The sequence below is a fragment of the Choloepus didactylus genome, chromosome 5, assembly GCF_015220235.1.
Source record: "Choloepus didactylus isolate mChoDid1 chromosome 5, mChoDid1.pri, whole genome shotgun sequence".
Taxonomy (NCBI): domain Eukaryota; kingdom Metazoa; phylum Chordata; class Mammalia; order Pilosa; family Megalonychidae; genus Choloepus; species Choloepus didactylus.
The window spans coordinates 123450979-123471587 of record NC_051311.1 but is presented as its reverse complement, the minus strand read 5'-3'; the positions used below and the strand labels follow the sequence as shown (position 1 = coordinate 123471587).

The window sequence follows — 20609 nt, the reverse complement described above, 5'->3', positions numbered from 1 at the left end:
TTTTTTAGATGTGAGAGAATAGAAAGGACTTAATAATAACTCTCACTTTAAGCCTAGGCTACTAGGAGTAGAACGATGGCATTGCTGATGGAAATAACAATTTTGAGAAGAGAATATGCTTTTAAGAGAATGATGGTGGCATAAGTTTTATGCATGTTGAGTTTGAATTTTTAGCGTGGCACCTACATGGCCATATCAGACACAGATTTGGAAACATGAAGCTGAAAATCAATAGAGCAGTCAGGGCTGCAAATGTTGAACTAGATTTTAGTGGAATTCTAGTAAATTCTTTTAAGAAATTTGGGCAAAAGAGAGAGAGGATAGTGTCCATATTTTGCAGGTACAGGAGGTTGAGAGATTTTTGTTTAGATTATTGACACCTATGATATTTAATATTAAGGAAAAAGAGTCCAGAGAAAGGGCTAGGATGAAAATACAGGCGAGGAAGAATACATACTTAATGATTGTGGTTCTGGGAAGTGGAAGAGGGGCAGGATCCAATCACAGGTGGAGGAAAAGGGGAACCTCCATTTTGACAGAAGTGAAGGAAAAAAGGTATGTTTGGAAGGAGGAATGTATTACATTTTGTGTGGCAGGATATTGGAAAGTTCTTTTGGTTATTTTCTACTGTGTGTGTGATTGTGTGTGTGTGTGTGTGTGTGTGTGTGTGTAGGATATGAGGTTACCAATTCTGAGTTTTGAAAGAAGAGTGGAGAATCTCTAAAATACACACAAACACACACATACACACACACACACACACACAAGTCTGGGTATAAAACACTATTGTCCAACTAGCATGAAGAAGGCTTGAGTAGATTCCAAGTCCGAAATCAGGACAGAGTGAGAAGTCATCAATCAGGGACCAGATGCAGAAAGAGATTGGAGCTAGAACAGTTGTGGAAAACCGTACTTTAAGCTCTGACAGTTGGCTACAAAGCCCACATATTTGTCAAGAGAAGGTTCGATTAGCACCTTCAAAACCATAAAGTTATAAATACTCAATGCTATTATAAGGAGAATATTTTTATATACTTTTCCTTCTAGGAAATTTAATCCGGAAAAACAAATGTTCACAGAAAGAAGTTTTCACAGAACAACAGTTTTAGAAATTTTAAAACTGTAAAAAAATTTCTTTAAAGCTTAACCTGCATGTAAAGACTAAGCTCTGATACCGTATTTTGGAAGAAAGTTGAATTTAAAGAATGACCCAAAAGAGAACCTTTAATCTGTATTCTAATTTCCATCGAACACAATAATTTATGTTAGCAATGTCTGTCCCTCCCAATCTCCAGTACCTCTAATCTCTCTGACTTCAACAGAACTCACTGGTATCCCTTCCATCAGGTCACCATTTTGCTCTTTTCTCTCTTCTCCACTACATAGCTCCTAAAGGGGTGCCCCAGATTAACTACATTTCCTCTTATTAAGTATACCTGGGGGGGGCATGTTTTTCTCTACAGTGCTTTTCTCCAGAGAATCAGCCCAAAAGGCCTCTGAATTTTCTATTCAGAGCAGGCAGGACAAGAGAAAGAAGTTAATGGGGCAAAGAAAGGAGGAGGGAGTTGTTCACCTTGTTTGTTAACAATTTATGTCCTGTTACAAATAGTTAGATTGCAAACGTTGTTACATTTAAGGGTTATATAGTTTAACAATTTGCCACTATGATAAATCTTTTGTAGGACACAAAGAACTGAGTCATGTGTAGATAACTGCTCCAGAAAGGCATTTGAATTATATTTAGAAGGTTATGATATTATCACCACTCCTATAGTAGACTTCCCAGGTATACTCCATGGGAATTTCATGATTTACACAAGGCAGAGATTTAAGTTATGTTTCTCTTTTTATTAAAGAAGTTGTAAGTGTACAGAAAAATCATGCGTAAAACACGGAGTTCTCATATAGCACCCTCTATCAACACCTTGCAATAATGTGAAATGTTTTTAATATTCATTACTTATGTACATCTCTATAATCTGTATTACACTAATAAATGTTGCACTATGTTAACTTATCTTCAAAAAAATGTAGGGTACTGAAAAACATGGTCAAATATTTTAACTGTTCCTAAGGGAGTGTTTGATGTATGTTACTTCATAGCTATTTCTGGACTTCACTCAGGGCTTGCAGCTCCAGCCATCACCTCTGTTCCAGAATACATTTCTCCTCCCACCCCCATCAAGACTGCTCCCTCCTTCAGTGACTAAAACCTTTTTTGTTACCGTTCTCTGTTACCCATAAGAAAGTCGATAGACTAGTAATAGCCCACTTTTGGGGTGGTAAAAGCAGAGACTAAAAGGAGCACTTTTCCTTATAATTTTAGCTTTGTCCTTATCAGAAGTGTGATACAGAAGAGATTTTGATCTTGTATTACATTAGAAGAAAAGTAATTTTATCACTGAAGTCTTTGATAAATTCACTTACCAATATTAGTCACTTATGAGGATGACATCATAGGCCTTTATCCTCTTTCAGGTACCAACTTACTTTTGGGGAGTCCTGTGGTAACATTGTATAATGTTCTTTTTAGTATCTAGGCATGAATTATTTGGGGGGATTTGGGACTCAAATTCTTCTAAATTACATAAGATATTAGATAAATATGAGTCTCTGATTATTGGCTAAGCTAATGATTTATGGATTTTACTCTCTTTGAGGACTAGGATGAAAGGACAGTTGAAATAATATTTATTCCTGAGAAAAAAGAGTAAGCATAAATGTAGGTTATTATTTGTGAGGGTCAGTGAAACTCATTTTGTTCTCTAACTGCCCCTAAGAAATACATCATTAAATAAATGAAACCTAGCATTAGGTTAAGAATGGAATTATGGACACAGTTTAGTATTTTAAATCTTATACTACTGTTATTTTTTCAGTAACAATTCTGACTTAAATGTTCTATTGCTACGTAGGCTCCTCCTTCTGTGCCTGTATTACAGAAATCACACTACTCTTTCTTTAGTTGTGACATTTGGCTCGGTAGTAAGGAAGTGCCTGATCTAATGAATAAGTGTTGCTAAAGCTGCTATGTGTTGAGCTTTCATGGATTTTCATGCAATTACGATATCCCTAGATCATTCCCCATTAGGCATTAACCAAATTATAAAAGCAATCATTTGGATTCCATGTTTAATTCAGTTGAAAATTGTGTCATTTATACAATTTGCTTTATTTCAGATTTCTAGGCCTCTAAATCTGGGAAGTTTTAATTAAAAGAACACTTTGAGGGAAATTTAGTCTTTCTCATTCAATAAAAAGGATCAAGAATTTGCCAAGTAGAACACAATTATTATTTAAAGGAATATTTTTATCATAGAAATCATATAGTTGTGATAATGAGAAATAGGTGGAATGTTTATTCTTTCTATACATGTGTTCCTAAAGCTAAAGGTTAATTATGTAAAAAAACTGTTCCAGAAGTTTGTTGGCACTGCTAACAACATTAGAATATGTATGTGCATTTTGTGTGAGAGAGCGCAAGGAGGAGACCTAAAAACTTAGGTTCTTTTCTTCATAGGTCTTTCTGAATTCCCTGAAGTCAAAATTTTTTTTTTCATATCATGAACTAGTCTGCCTGGTTTCATGGGCTCTTCCATATGAAATATATGTCAACATGAGGAATATTCAGTAAGATTATTAAAATTTAAGTAAAATCTTTCCATCTCTCTATATACCTTTAGATATGTTTTTTTTCTGCTTTGGAATTCAAACTCAAACTTATTATTCTGTCCTTTTACTTCCACTCCTGCCATACTTTCTTACAAATTTTTATTTACAGGGGATGAAAAATATAATTTTATTCCCCTGAACATTTTACTCATCAACGGTAATTCTCTTTATATGTGTGGCTTTTTTGGAGTAAAATGGAGAACTAGGAAGTGAGCATTACTGAAATATATATAAGATGCTGTAATGATTAACTCAAAATTAGTCAAAATTCCTGAAGTTCACTTGTAGGAGAACCCCAAGGACTTTTATTCTAGCTCATTCTATGCTAATTAGCTGTGTTCCACACCCTTATTGGTTTTGTTGAAGCCACTTGACCAGTCTAGGATATAAACATTATTTAAGGTTCATTCTAGGTGTAAAATTCTAAAATTCTATTTCTTTTCAAACTGTGAAAATTAAAATCAGCCAAACAGGAGGAAACTGTTAGGGATGGTCATATTTTATCAGGAAGAAGTAAATATTAGGTGTCTGGCATCATGGAAGAGAAAAGAAAGAAAAAATTCCTTAGAAAACCAGAAATCACAACCACCACATAGCAGTCTGGAGTCATTCCATGTAAGTTGGGCAGCCATCTCTTCTCCCCACTTAGAACTGCAGCATGTCATTGTACAGGGCCTGTGGTATATAACAGGACAAACCAACCATTAAGAGAATATCAAATGTGATACTTTATACTCAATTTTAGCAAGACAAGGTATTCTACAGATTTAATGAAATGCTTTTTATCCCTAATTAATAAAATTTAATTTTAAAGGTTTAGCATATAATGTATAGTGAAAATATGTTTATTTGAAATAATTCTCCTTTGATAAAACCAGAATATTGTCTGTGGGTACATTGTTCTGTCAATATATAAATCTAAGTTTACAGGATGCTTTTAGACATTAATGACAAATTTGGATTTATTTTCTGAAATAACAGCTCAATTTATTTCAGGTGTTTTCCCTTTACAAATAAGACTGCATTATTTCCAGGCACTGTGTAATAACTACTTTATTTAATTAATTCAAAATTATGCACATGCATTTATTAAATATACACATATTTATATTATATTGTTATTCCAATAGCTGCCTTTAATTAAGTGTAAATTCCTACCTATATGTTTGGGACTGATGCTCCTTCAATTCGGTTTCATTCATAGCTTTTCACTGCCGTAAGAATAAATCTCAATGACTGTAATCCCTCTGTACTAGATTGCTTCTGTTTGTCCCTCTAGATCTTCTCTCTGCCTTCCTCCATCCTGCTGTCTGCATTTATGATGTCCTGTATGGACAACATCACAGCCCCCAATACCTCTTGCTTCTGGTTGAATTAGCCATTTGAGAGCTACTGCAGGAGATGAGAGAGAGGAAAGTAGGATCAGGGTATCTGCATCCCTGGCTACCACTATGCAGATTTATCTGGGGCTGGACATCTTTTCCTCTCAAGACAACCTTCTCTATAACTTCCTCCTTCTCAGTTTTGTTAACTAACCCATCTCTTTGGACTTAAGGGTGGGAACAGCTTCCATTTATTTACCCTAGTGTTCTTGGGTTTCCCACAAATTGTGTCATATTCATTTAAAAAGAATAAAAAGTTTCCTCAAATTAGGATAATGTACCTCCTCAGATTAGTGTGTACCATCTGTTGTGGGTGAGAGGCTGATGATGTGCCCTCTCTCAGTGCAAAGCTCTTTATTTCCCAGGTTTCTCTTCATGAATGGGAGAGACAGTGGGAAAATGCTAAAGTGGGACAGGCCTCACCTCAACATCTGACCCAAGTCTTGCCTCCCTCTGCAGTGTGATCACACAGAGTGCCATGGCTATGTCCCACTTCACTGAATAATTGGGGAAAACTTGAAAGGTCTCATAAACTTTTAGAGTAATAATTTAAACCAGATGCTAATTATGATTTTGGCCATCATTCAAGGGAAACTACCCAGAAATTAAGTAATTCACAAGGAGCCTGTTCATGGATGAAGCCTCCTCTTTGCAAAAATCTCTCTGGAGCAAATAGCTGAATCTCAAAAGAATGAATAAAAGTAAAAGAAGCTAGATATAGCTTTATTTTCATTGATAAGAAATTTTAGAAAAGGCAAAACTACAGTGACAGAAAGCTGATCAGTGGTTTCTAAGAATGAGAGGAGGAAATATGTATATGTAAGTAAAGCTGTATATAAGTGCAAAGAGCATCAGGAAACTTTTTGGAGTGATGGAAGTAGTCTACATCATGATTATACTGGTGGTTATTGTATACCTTTGTCAAAACAAATTGAATAATACATTTAAAATTGGTAAATTCTATTGTATGTAACAATACCCCAAAGAAAGAAAAACAATCATCTGGAAATCTTTAATAAAATATCCAACAAAAAGTTTTTTAGAAAATTGCAATTATTTGAGGGGCGGGGCAGCTCACAGGTAGAGATTGGGATTTATCTCTCTTAAGCAAGGAGGAACTGAACTATTTCAACAATGAAAACTCAGATACTATGCAAGATTTAATTTTGAAATTCTCTAATTGTATTTTAGGATAACTTTTTTAATGACACACATTTTCAATCAGCTAAATTTATATTCTAACCTGAAATGGAATAAAATTAAGAAGGCATTTGAATTTAGAGAAATTATCACATAATATAGAAAAAAAATCCAATTTCTTTGATACTTGTTAAAATATTTGTGAAAGAAAGTTTCTCTGGATGGAAGCAAAAAGAAAGAATCTGTGACAATATTTGGGCTTATGTATTTTACACTTCAATAAAAAGATTAGTATTAACAGTATCCTCTACTTAGCAGGATTTTTTGTAGGCTTTGGTATCTCAGCACTTATAGAGCATTTTTTCAAATTAAAATGTTATGATCTACAGATAATAATCAGGTTTTTCAAATTAGTAACCTGAAAATGCAACTTTGAAGATTTAGGGCAAATGTTTTTAAAACTTAAAATACTAAACCCCATACAGTAAATAAACTTAACAAAACAACAAAACAGAACAAAAAAAAACACTTCACAGAAATACCAGTCACAGACATAGATGTACTAAGAGGCTGATTGAAGTATGTGAATATATATATCAAGAAAAATTACTCTGCTTACTTTTTTATTGTTTGGTCAACATAATGAAGCTTATTTTTTCTTTTAATAAAGATGTATATGTTGTATTTTATATATATTATTTTATTTAGAAAATTAATTTAAAATAAAACTATAGGCTCAAGAAATAATAAAAAAACTATTTGACAGTCAGTCAGTAAATACGTATTTCAGAATTATGTAATTTAACCATGTTTCAACACCCCTTTTCAGCTTCAAAAACAAATTCTGGTTTGGACATAAAATATGTGATCATCCCAGCTATGTTGAACACTATTCCAAGTACTATACGGAATGATCTCATTAAATCTCCACCATGGTCCTATGAAGGAATATGTATGCTCTTTTAAAGATAAGGAGGCTGTGACTCACAGAGAATAATTTGCTCAAAGTCACAAGGCTTGGAAGTGGAAAGTCTGTCTGAATTCGATTTGTCTATTCTAAGAAGTGGAAGTGATGTTGATTTAATTTCTGTTGCCTAGAAATTACAATACATAGGGGCAGAAAGGGTAAGATTTGGTTTTAAAAACCTGCAATTTTTAGTTTTATTACTTTTTTTTTTCTTATTTGGTCTCTCTTTAAAGAATCCTAAGTATCCCTGAAATATGACTGCTGGATAAGTTTGCAGTTCTTGGCAGTTCTCTTTCAAGCCTCTTGGGGTTATGCCAAAGGGACAGGATCTCATGGGAATTTGGTCTGAATTCTCATCCAAATGAACACCTGCTGTCATTGTTGCTTATCAATCCTGCAGTCAACCATGCCAGCTCTCTCTTTGTGGTTGAGTCCATTCAACCCATGGAAAAGGAATGCCAGTGTTCCTCAGTAGTTTTTACTTTTTCCCTCTCTTTATAACATGACCTATTGAACATGTATCTTTTAAGTTTATCTTTGGCTATTTTGTGTTCTATATTTCTGAGGGATTACTCAATTGTAGTCAGTCTACTTAAATGGTATTCTTTTGATATCTGTCTCTTATCTTCTTCTTTCCTCTCCACCCTCTCTCTGCCCTGTTTATGCTGTTTTGGAAAGGAAGAGATTTGTTATTGAAAAAAAAAATACACACTTGTAAAGCAAATTATATTATACAAACTATTTTTTTAAGTATCAGTTCTCTAAATTAGCAAAAACAAATTATCCAAGCAGAAATAAATTAGGTGAGTTCCTCTCTTTAGATAACCAATATTGATCATTTATTCCTGGAATTTGATTCATGTACCTTTGATTTAGTTTAACTGATCTGCTCAATGTGTGCATTTAACAATAAGCTCTTTCTTTTTGAACCAGATTAGAGATAAAGTTGAAATATGTGATTTTAAAAAAATTAATAAATTAATGGCCATGCCATGTAATATACCAGAAATGGCTCAGTTCAGATTTTTTTTCTTAATTTTATACCACAGTAATACAATTTCATGTTCTAACATTTGTGACTCACTGGGAATTTTTTTAAAAAGAAACTTTGTGACTGTATTTGAGAGCTATTGGGTCAATAAAAATAAGCCACCTTCATATTCCTACTTTGTAGCAAGCATGGAAGTTGATCATGTATATATAACAAAGGCATATCTTAGAATATCATACCATAGACGGTTTTTTTTTTTTTTGTATTTGTTGCTATAAGTATTGTTTGTGTACACAATTGTCTATATTTTTGTGTCCCTTTCACTTCTAGATTGATTAAATTACTTCCTCAGATTTTAGAGTATAAATGTTTGTGGAGAAAAAAATTATAGTTAGCTCAATCTTGCAGGGAAAAACGACTCTCTGTCTGCCATCTGCAGCGGGCATTGGTCCCTCACTTGTTGTGCCTCATGCTTTGTTATGCATGAGTAAGCACATTAGCCTTTTCATTTCATTCATTAGACTTTTAGTCCTTGATTAGTGTTTTCGAGATTCTCTCAAACACACAACTTCTTTATTTTCTTTGTATTTGATTTTTCTTTTGCTTTTATCTTCACTATGAAACAAAATTAACAGTTAATCTCAACAATGCCCTTCTTTTCTATGGAGATGACTGGTAAATATATTAGTTTCCCTTTGGAGTGATTAATCATATGTGGATGAAGAATGGGGAAATATCGCCTTGCTTAGAATACTGGGGGAAAACTATTAGTCAGCTATAATACTTTATGCTTGAAAAACTTAAATCACAAAATCTTACCAATCATACATTCAGTGTGATTTTAGTCTCATGGAAACTCTGAAATGATTTCCTAAAAGTAAGAATTTTCTATTAGGGATCAGAACTGATGCATTTTGGGGGGGGGGGTGTCTTAGAGTCTACCTACACTTGTTACTCAATCTCCAAGAGTAATTTTTCTGCATTGTTTTTTCCATTAAGGAAGATAAGATATTTAAGACATTTGCTTTTGGTATGAACAGTTATTGATTACACATCCATGACACACTTACAAATTCTGAAATCATGTGTTATACTTGCCTTTATTAGATGTTCATGCTCACTCTCTACTTTTACCCATGATTAATCTCCAAGGACTGGGAGCTTCTCTATCTCATCATTTCTTCAGTTTCTTATTTAACAATATTTTCAACTACTTTCAGACATTTACATTCATATGCACTGTCTTAAACATATTTTGAGCATGAGGCCAGAACCAGTTATTTAAGAAGATATATAAATTAAAAGTAATTGGAAATATAGCAAGTAACTGATGATGAAATGATTTCATAAAGTACTAACAGTCTGGATAAAATTTACCTGGATTACATATTTTTGCCTAATTTCAGAACATCTTCTTTGCATGGTATTGTTAAAAAAAAGCTAATTTAAGACATTACTCATTAAACCTTTATACTTTTTTTCTTTTTCCCTATAATTTCTAAAAGATAATAGGATCATAAACTTTTTCTGCTTATGTTTTCTGTTTCTCCCCTTAGGATGCTTCCATTGCACACAGATTCCACATTATGAGAGAAAAACACCCAGAGAAGTTCAACAGTAGGTAAGGTAACAAATGGTGAAATTATAATTATGGTTGCTGCTGATGAATTATGTCAAAAAGAACCACTACATGGTATGAAACACTTTATATATTAATGACTGAGTGAGTATCTGTGTGTGTGTGTGTGAATGTTAACAACGTTTGAATGAATTTAGTTTTTCCTCTTCAGTTGTAATGGGAATGTAATGTGTAATGGGATGTGGTCAGGTCTATTCTTATGCTGAAAAGAAAGATTTCAAGTATAAGGTGAAAATACTAGTTTTTAAAGACATACTTTAAAATCTTTACATGGCTTAGTATGAGAGAGATGATCATCTTCAATCCCAAGCAAAACTATAATGTTCTAATGGGACAATGTTGGGGTATTGTGTATTACATAAGTATCATAAACAGCTTTTAATTCTTGGTACATCAGTCCCACAGAGGCCTCGAGTAAATGCATAGTAAACCAGAGAAATGTCAATAGCAACATGCACTACTTTTCATAAAGACATTTCCTTCAAGAAGAAAAGCTGTGACCACCAAAATTAATTTTTCCATTTAATTGAGGAATTTAGCTTTTCAATTATTCATAAGCAATCAAGGAAGAGGAGGGAAATAGAGAAAGCTTTGGCTCTGTATTTTTCATCTCTAGATGGAAATATAGTTATCTCCCTATCAGTCTGTGCAAAAATGAGGCAGAAGAAGTGAATCATCTATTTCTTCAATTATATTCACTTCTGCTCTGTTCAATTCATAAAGTTACAAAATCATTGCCAATGTTCTATATAAATATCAAGATAACTTTATACATTAATGTTCAAAGCCAAAGGCTCTATGTTCTCTGTATTTGGCTAGTTGACACTTTGCCATGAAGGTTACAGAACAATCATTAGATGACTGCCCACCAGAAATTCTTATGTTTATTTCAATTTTGTCACACAGTAGTGCATTGGCATAATTTTATTCCATGTAGCTTCTTAATAAATATGTGCTGTTAAAATGTATTTTAAAATTGCTTTGGAGTTTTCAAAACTATAGACTTTAGCATACTAATTTATGGAAGAATCATCACAGTAACTAGTTTCATTATTAGTGAGCTCTTATCTGATTTTTAATTAAATTTATGTATTTAAATGTTTCACTAAAACAAATGAAATTTTATTTCAGTATCTTTGGAAGTATTCACAAAAGTCTTGTATCTGACTGCTTTTGGAGAGGGGAATTAAGTGGCTGGGGTGAAGACTGAATTTTTAATCGTATAATTTTTTGTACTATTTTAATTTTTTACCACTCGCATTGCAAAATAAAATCGAGTGATCTAATTAAAATTTTGCACTAACTTTTCTTTGCGTCTGGAATAGAGACTTGTTTTCATTTTATAACATTTAGTTTCAATTCATGAAATATATCAAAATAAATTGATGTCACAATGAAATTATATTCACGTTATAGTAGATTGTAGCACTTGACATACCTTGAACCTTCTGGAAATGAATAAAGTTATTAATGCCTATGACACCATATTATAGGATAGACCAACCTGTGCTTTCCCAAGCATCAGCTTATGAAGCATTCATGTGGTCATATTCATATATTAAAAGAGGTTTCAAGCAAAAAAAAAAAAAAAATGCTGTTTGGCAAATACAGCATGCAGTGCACCTTTTCAGGAAATCCACAGTGTAAAAGCCATTGAAGACTTTAAGAAACACACCGGGGGAAAACAGCATAAAAACAAAAAAGCTTTTAAAAATCTTTGTCCTAAACTTATTCAGCCATAGAAGCCTTCCTCCCCCTTCCCAATATCTTACCATAGTATACTTACTAAAAATAGAACATTAATGTTCTGTGGAATATAGTTTAGGAAATACCTACTTTTCAGTTCATTTCATGGCATAGATCCCAAGTACAACAAGAATCTGTGTGTGTGTGTGTGTGTGTGTGTGTGTGTGTATGTATGTGAAAAGAGAAACAGAAAATTTAAAGTATAGAGCAGTGTATCAATACTCTGTATCAATAAATGTATATAGTAATCAAATTTGACTACCTATATATAAGAATACCAATATTTATGATCCCCCCCTCTCAAGTGTCAAAGGCTAATGAATTCCATTCCCCAGAATAATTTTAGTTCTTCTTAATGGTAAGACTTCCATTATTCACATATATTTATTTAATTTTTTATTATTAATAGCACCACTAATCTATCACATTCCTCGCTGCCCCAACATGTGGTTAGATGCCATTTACAACAATGCATCTGTATACCTCAATGTGTTTATAAGATATAAAAATACATCCTACTTAAACTTTTTAAATTGGAAGCATGAGTAAATAGTGCTTATAAATGGGTTAAAGGGAATAGTTCACTTGGAACAGTAGTAACAGAAAATATCTTCTAGATTGAGAAAACGTTATATGTTTCTATTGTGAGTTCAAAAAGTGCAAGTTGGATAGTAGGTGATTAATGTTTTATTGGCCAACTATTTTTTAAAGACAATAATCAGCAGTAAAAATCCATATATTGCCAGATCAACTAGGAAGGTGCATTTCAATCTATGCTTTATCAGATTAAAGTCTTCACTCAAGATTACTAGTATTTTCCTAATCCCCTAAACTATAATGCAATATATTCAGTGTGTGATAATTTTCTACTAAACAGCTATGTAAAAGATCTGCCAGATATTGTGCACAAGCAATTTCATACCTACAAGGGCAGATTTTCAGATTTCAACATTGAGATAGATTCAGCAATAGCACTTTTTCATATATTCAGGAATTTGCAAATGTATTTTTTTCCATATATTCAGGAATTTGCAAATGTATTTTTTTAAGTACTGCTAATAACTGTTTCAGATCAGATCTCTTGTCACAATAAATCATATGCCATTAATATTATTCTCTAGCATGCTCACCTTGAAATTCATTTATATTTTAAAGAACATGATATTTCTAACATTATCTTAAGGAAATAATTATCAAAATATCTAGTTCTGCTCTTCATGCTTAATATAGAAATTGAAAGAACTGAGAAAGGTAATGATTTTTTCTGGTGCTTAAGAGAAGGATAGATCAGGGGTTTATATAGTATTCTTTTCCAAATTTCTTTGTAAATCTAACTTAATTGTTAAAAGGAAGCATGCTATTCAACTTTTTAAACTTTAGGATATTCCTCTACCAAACTTAAACACTATTTATTTTAGACTCAAGACAAAATAATCTTTATTTAAAGTATTTATGCTATTGTGATTTAAGACCATTTATTGCATAATATTGGTATTTTAAATATTTATATAATTTGACTTTTGTTAATTTCAATCATACTTACGTTCTAAGTTGCATATATTTCACCTGTTCTGATTGGATTTAGATATAGCATTGTAAGTTCTTGCTTTTTGTAAAAACTGTACATCAATACACTAAAATGTTATACAGCTGTTATGAGAATTATGGAGGCTTATAATAATTTTGGAAAAAATGCAAAACCTGAATTTCTTGAGTGTATCTATGCAACACTGACAAGGATTTACAAGTAATATACAAAATGGAACAAGCTATAGTACCTTTACTATACTATAGCTATAGTCTAATAGTCTCACAAAGATTTCTTAATATTGAATTGTAGCCTGTTTCAAATAATCGGTTCAAATTCTTAATATATAGCACCTAATTCCATTGTCCTGGAGTAAATAAGAATGAATTAGCCAGCAAGCACTGATGGTCAGTGACCCTGCATAATGATGCTATTTGACTAACCTACAAGGCTTATTTAAGAGTATCTAGTCTGTAACTTCCTGAATAAGACAAAGACAGTTTTCTCAACCTCCTCTTCATTGGTTTGCGCTTCATTTCGGTACTACTTTCTGCTTTTCTTGGAAGAAATCTCTGACTAGAAAACTGAAATCCTTATACAACTTTAAACAAGGCTATTTAAACTCAGAATCTATGTAGTGGTATCAGATATGTCAAATGATCTTGTTCTCAACATATTTAAAGAAAAGAAATAAAACCTGCAGATTAACAATTTGATATCATCATATTAATTTAAAGAACCTCATGCTATCTGAATTACTCTAAAATTAATATTGTACCTTAATTTATAAAATTTGCCTATGGCTTTAAAGTCACACTCATTATCCTATAGAGTGATCCTTGATTTATTTTTTCTTCTTCCAACAATAGACTGAGATCTTGGAATGGGTCTCTTTTGCTCTCTGGAACTTTAGAATCTACACCATGTGTGGAACATAATAAGCACTCAGTAGATATTTGCTGGATTTACTCATTAAGATATTTATTATTTCACAGTATATTTGTCTTTAGAGTATCTTGTTACTTTTATTGTTTATGCTTTTGATGGTGCAAAAAAAATATAACAGGAAAAAATAGATTTTCAATATGCCTAGCATGAATCAGGAGCCTACATAACTATTCTATCATGTATTAATAATGCATTTAGTTTTCTCAGTTTTCATATATTTAGCTTCCAAAGATTCCATTAATGCCAAAAAAAAAAAAAAACACAATAAAAATCCCTGAACACTGTGTTTTGCTAATAAGTAATATAGTTTTACTTCTAGATTAGTGTAGAACTTATTATCAATGTTGCAGGTCAGCAATACATAATTATTAACCAATTATTAATTTTTACCTGGTGTTGGTGTTGAAGTAAAGATTTAAAGATCACTCTCCACACATATACTGGTATTTTATAAGTTGCATATTGTGACATTAAGCTGTTTGTGACAATAAGTAAAAGTCAATTTTACAAATGTGATATCAATTTCAAGAGATATTTTACTGAGCGGAATATTTTATTAGTCAAAATGCATCATAAAGGGATTCTCAGGAAAGATGGCGGCATAGGGAGGAGTGGAAGCTAAGTAGTCCCCCTGGAACAACTACAAAAAACCAGAAACAACTAGTAAATAATCCAGAATAACTGCGGGGGGACAAACGAGACCATCCATTCATCATACACCAACCTGAATTGGGAGGAATGCCCGAGAACACAGCATAAAATCTGTAAGTAAAACCTGCGGAACCAGGTCGGGAGACCCCCTCCCCCATAGCCCCAGCTGCGGAGCCGCGTGGTGCCACAGAGAAGCTCTCTCCCAGCAAGCAAATACAGCTCAGCTGAGCTCCAACTGGGGTTTTAAGTAGCGAGTGTGAACTGCTCACTACAGGTACGCAGCCCCAAAAAACAGACAGAGGCTTTGGGTGACGACTGACCTGGGAGAGCCGGAGGGTTGCCTTGGACTGGGTCTGAAGGGGACTATCTGTTTCTTTTTTGGCTCAGTGGAGAAAGCCCCAGTCATTTTCAGTTTCCAGGGCTATGACATGGGGAAGGGCGGAGACAGCACAAGCAGAGAGTGAGACCATTGAAATGCTAATGACCTCCACCTGAGGGGTCTGTCTTCTCTAGGAGGAAAGGGGTGGGGCCCTTTCCATTCAGAACCAGACCCAGAGCCTGGGGGAACACGGCCATACCTCCTCACACCAGTCAAGGATTATAGGCTAACAGGCACCACCTGCTGGGCAGAAAAGCACAGTGACCTGAGGCATCAAAGGGTGGATCAATTTTCTAAGACACACCCTCAGGGAAACCAGATACTGAATATTTCTTCCCTCTGGGACCTGAGCCTGTTCTGGTCTGGGAAAACCTGATTTGGATAACCAAGGAAACCATGCCTAGACAACAGAAAATTACAACCTACACTAAGAAAAACAAAGTTATGGCCCAGTCAAAGGAACAAACGTACACTTCAACTGAGATACAGGAATTTAAACAACTAATGCTAAATCAATTCAAAAAGTTTAGAGAAGATATTGCCAAAGAGATAGAGGCTGTAAAGGAAGCACTGGACATGTATACAGCAGAAATCAAAAGTTCAAAAAACCTACTAGTAGAATCTCTGGAAATGAAAGGCACAACACAAGAGATGAAAGACACAATGGAAACATACAACAGCAGATCTCAAGAGGCAGAAGAAAACACTCAGGAACTGGAGAACAAAACACCTGAAAGCCTACACGCAAAGGAGCAGATGGAGAAAAGAATTAAAAAATATGAGCAACGTCTCCGGAAACTCAAGGATGAAACAAAGTACAATAATGTATGTATCATTGGTGTCCCAGAAGGAGAAGAGAAGGGAAAGGGGGCAGAAGCAATAATAGAGGAAATAATTAATGAAAATTTCCCATCTCTTATGAAAGACATAAAATTACAGATCCAAGAAGCGCGGCGTACTCCAAACAGAAGAGATATGAATAGGCCTACGCCAAGACACTTAATAATCAGATTATCAAATGTCAAAGACAAAGAGAGAATCCTGAAAGCAGCAAGAGAAAAGCAATCCGTTACATACAAAGGAAGCTTAATAAGACTATGTGCGGATCTCTCAGCAGAAACCATGGAGGCAAGAAGGAAGTGGTGTGATGTATTTAAGATACTGAAAGAGAAAAACCACCAACCAAGAATCCTGTATCCAGCAAAGCTGTCCTTCAAATATGAGGGAGAGCTCAAAATATTTTCTGACAAACAGACAATGAGAGACTTTGTGAACAAGACACCTGTCATACAGGAAATACTAAAGGGAGCACTACAGGGTGATAGAAGACAGGAGTGTGTGGTTTGGAACACAATTTTGGGTGATGGTAGCACAACAATGTAAGTACACTGAACAAAGGTAACTATGAATACGGTTGAGAGAGGAAGGTGGGGAGCATGTGAGACACCACAAGAAAGGAGGAAAGATAACAACTGGGACTGTGTAACTTGGTGAAATCTAGAGTATTCAACAATTGTGATAAAATGTACAAATATGTTCTTTTACGAGGGAGAACAAGCAAATGTCAACCTTGCAAGGTGTTAAAAATGGGGAGGCATTGGGGGAGGGATGCAATCAGCATAAACTAGAGACTGTAACTAATAGAATCATTGTATTATGCTTCCTTTAATGTAACAAAGGTGATATACCAAGGTGAATGCAGATAAGAGGGGGGGATAGGGGAGGCATGTTAGACACTTGACATCAGTGGTATTGTCTGATTCTTTATTCTACTTTGATTTAAGGTTATTTTTCCTTTTGCTGCTTCCTAGCTGTCATTTTTTTGTTTCCTCTTTCTTTTGCCTCTCTACCTTCTTTGACTCTCCCTCCTGCCTTGTGGAAGAAATGTAGATGCTCTTGCTTAGTATGAGCAGAATGTTCAATTAGGATGAACTTAAATGTTTGGAAATGAACAGGGGTGTTGGTAGCAAGATGTGAGAATAACTAACAGTGCCGAATGGTGTGTGAATGAGGTGGAAAGGGGAAGCTCAGAGTCATATATGTCACCAGAAGGAAAGTTGGAGGTCAAAAGATGGAAATGTATAAAACTGAATCCTATGGTGGGCAATGTCCATGATCAACTGTACAAATACTAGAAATCACTTCATGTACCAGAACAAATGTATGACAATACAATTAGAAGTTAATAATAGAGGAGCATATAGGGAAGAACTATATACCTATTGCAAACTATATACTACAGTTGGTAGTATTTCAACATTTTTTCATAAACAGTGACAAACGTACTATATCAATACTAGGAGTCAACAATTGAGGGGGGTTGGTTAGGGATAGGGGAGGTTTAGAGTTTCCTTTTCTTTTTTTTTTCATCTTTCACTTTATTTCTTGTCTGGAGTAGTGAAAACTTTCTAAAAATTGAACAAAAATTAAGTGTGATGGATGCACAGCTGTATGAGGGTACCCAGGGGCAAGTGATTGTACACTTCGGATCTTTGGATAATTGTGTGGTATCTGAACAATCTCAATAAAAATGGAAAAAAAATGCATCATAAAATATTCTTATTGATTTTGAAATGTCAATTTTATACCATTTAAATTGTTCATTTTAGACTATATGTGTTTGTATGTGTGTCTGTGTGTGTGGTAAGGGAAAAAACATGCTTTCTAAATTAAGAATCACACCTATGATTCTTCTATAATTTAGAGTTATTGAAACAATAATAAGCAGACAGATAAAAATAATGAAAGAAAATTGCCAATTGCTATCTAAACTAAAAAAGATCCAAGTGAACTTCTAGAATAAGATGCAAAGTTAAAAATAAAATAATGTTTCAGAAGTGGTAGAAAAGTGTATATTACAACTAGATAATATTGCTTAGAATGATTACTCAATTATGTTTTGTCAATTTTTAAAATTTTTGCATGTAATCATTATTATTAAACCAGTTTTTTTTAAGAGGACTAAACTGCCACCTGTGCACATGCCGTATAGTCTGAAGAATTATAGGTAGATAATAACATATATATAGGTATTATAGGTAGATGTAACATATATGCAATGTGTATATATTTATATTTTTATATGTATATTTGTGGTTTCAATTTTTCAAATCATCATATTTTTATAGACTATATAATTTGTGTTTTCTTGCGCTATTAGGCTTTTAAAATTATGTATTAACTATACTATCCTATTCAATATTTTCCTTTGTATGTTGAGGCTTGTTTAAATATTTAGACTGATCTGAACAATTAGAAACTTGACTGGTTAAATGAGTCAGAACTGAGGTGCGCACACACTGATGCAAGGGGCTTCAGGTCACCTGAATCTTCCTGCAGCCTTTCTGCAGCATTTATTTTACTATATTGTATCTTTAAACCACAACACTTACTATCCAGGCTCTTCAAAAAGCATGTTTGTAAGACAGCTGTTTAGAATAATACAGCATGCAAAGACTGGAGAAAGTAAGGTAGAGATTTATTCTCCTTTCTCTCTCTCTCTCTCTCTCTCTCTCTCTCTCTCTCTCTCTCTCTCTCTTTCCCTCCCCCCCCTCCCTCCTCCACTTTGACTACTTCAGTGAAGTAGCAAAAGGATCATGGAAGGTCTTGAAGTGTAGATAAAACGTAAAATGTTGCTTCTCTGTTAGTCACTTGGTTGATTATTTCCCAGGCATTTAAGTGGGAGTCCCTTCTATGTGATTGCTATAGTGTACACTGAATCTTTAGAATCTCTAAGACAAATAAGGAAATCAAATTTGGTATGACAAAGAGATCTAACTGCTAGGTTCTTCAGAAGAATAAAAACTAGAAGAAAATTCTATACTGTAACAGTATGTAGAGAAAGACATTCCTTGGAGCTTCAGGTTAGGGTAACCATTTGAGCTCCGAGGGATTTTTGTTGAAGTAGGGAATTGCTTATATATTCTATTATTAAGATTGTGAAGAGACACCTATCCGTAGTTTCTATTTTCAATATACTTACATTTTATGAGCATCATTTCATGCAAATAGTCTAAATATTTTCCTTCTTGATTTTGCCTTTATATTCCTAGAGTTTGTATTATTGCTTTACATGAATTTGCATGTGATCTATGCAAATAATTATATACAAGCACAGGCACACACACACTCACTTCCTAGGATACCAAATAAACAAGATTTGCAAAGTAACAATAGTTAATTGATGTTAGGAGATGTCCATAAAATCATATTGTGACTAATCCAACTTAAAGTATTTTCTTATGTTGAAGAATACTAAACAGCAAGAAAGATACTTAAGGAAAAATTCCCTACTCATTATTATGGATTCTATGACTACGTGGCACATGGCAAGTAACTTTAGGGAAAAACTTGTTTAAGTAAAACCTTGAATTAAATTCTTTGTTATTTTTACACATTGGCAGAAAAAATGTGTATATATGTATGTGTGTGTGCATAGATGCATGTGTATGTATATGCATATGTGTATATAAGTATATGCATGTACATGCATACGCATATATATATATATGTTATTTCACTTAATCCAAAATAAATAAATTATCAAATTTAAGGGAAGGAAACAAAGATAAGATTAGATGCAGTTAAACCATTATTTCCAAGAAACCCATCCTCAGTCTTTGTGTTCAGGCTTACTCCCTTGGTTATTGTTAGTCTCTTTAACCATAACAAGAACAGTTGTGTTCTGGGGACTTAGCAGGCCCTCTAATTAGACAATGGTCACCCTACTTGGGGGAATGATCCTCTGACCTTCGCAAATGTAAATGACAGATTTTTTTTCCTTGATGTTCATGGATAATCTGTAGGCCAACCTTTAGAATTCATTCATTTCATTTTTTATTTTGTCATTATGGATATGATAAGTGCCATAAAAGTTAGTTAACTTGATAAGTTTGAATACCTAATTTCTAATATCTAGAAGGCTTATGATTCACTCTTTAAATAATATAGTAAAAGTATTTTGGGCTGTTTTTCGTTTCTTATAGAGTAGGATTCATCAGTTCTTGGTAAAAATTAACCTAGGGAACAGTTTTGAGGTTCCTTATTATGCTTCTTGATAGGACATATTAAGTATAAAGTAAGTCTATCTTGAACTCTTTCCAAGGATGTTAATTACCTCATTATATGGTAATCTTGCCTAGAGTATAATCCCTTGGCATGGCTAATTGGAACTAATTAGATGCTCTCCATTGCTTCTCTCTCAACTAAGTAATAGTTACTAATGCCTTTCTTTTTGGAATAGTGTAGTTATATCAATAGGTTCAGTATTTTTTTCTGATTGAACAAAATTAATTCTAAACTATTAAACTTGAATGACTGATTTATTAAACAAACAACTGGTTCCCTGACATATTAATATTTTCACTTACACAGCATTTTGAAGTTAGTATTCTCTGCTTTGTATTGCTGGATAAATGATATTTTTCACAAATCAGGAGAACTTACTCATATTCCTACACATTGATATGTAATATGTGAAGAAAATATTTGCTTAATGGGTAAAATTTCTGAAGAAAAGTCAGTAAGTAGAAGAACAAAGCCTTCATTTATTATGAAATTTTAATTC

The 20609-nt window shown here is 33.6% G+C and overlaps 1 protein-coding gene across 8 annotated transcripts in view; it reads left to right on the top strand.

The window, feature by feature from the left end:
* Positions 1-20609, top strand: part of DGKB (diacylglycerol kinase beta) — a 748227-nt gene that overhangs the window by 396479 nt on the left and 331139 nt on the right. For all 8 annotated transcript variants that reach the window (XM_037836813.1, XM_037836819.1, XM_037836816.1 and 5 more), the window contains one exon: positions 9709-9773. In XM_037836813.1, the coding sequence (XP_037692741.1) occupies positions 9709-9773 (65 nt within the window). The remainder of the gene's footprint in view (positions 1-9708; positions 9774-20609) is intronic.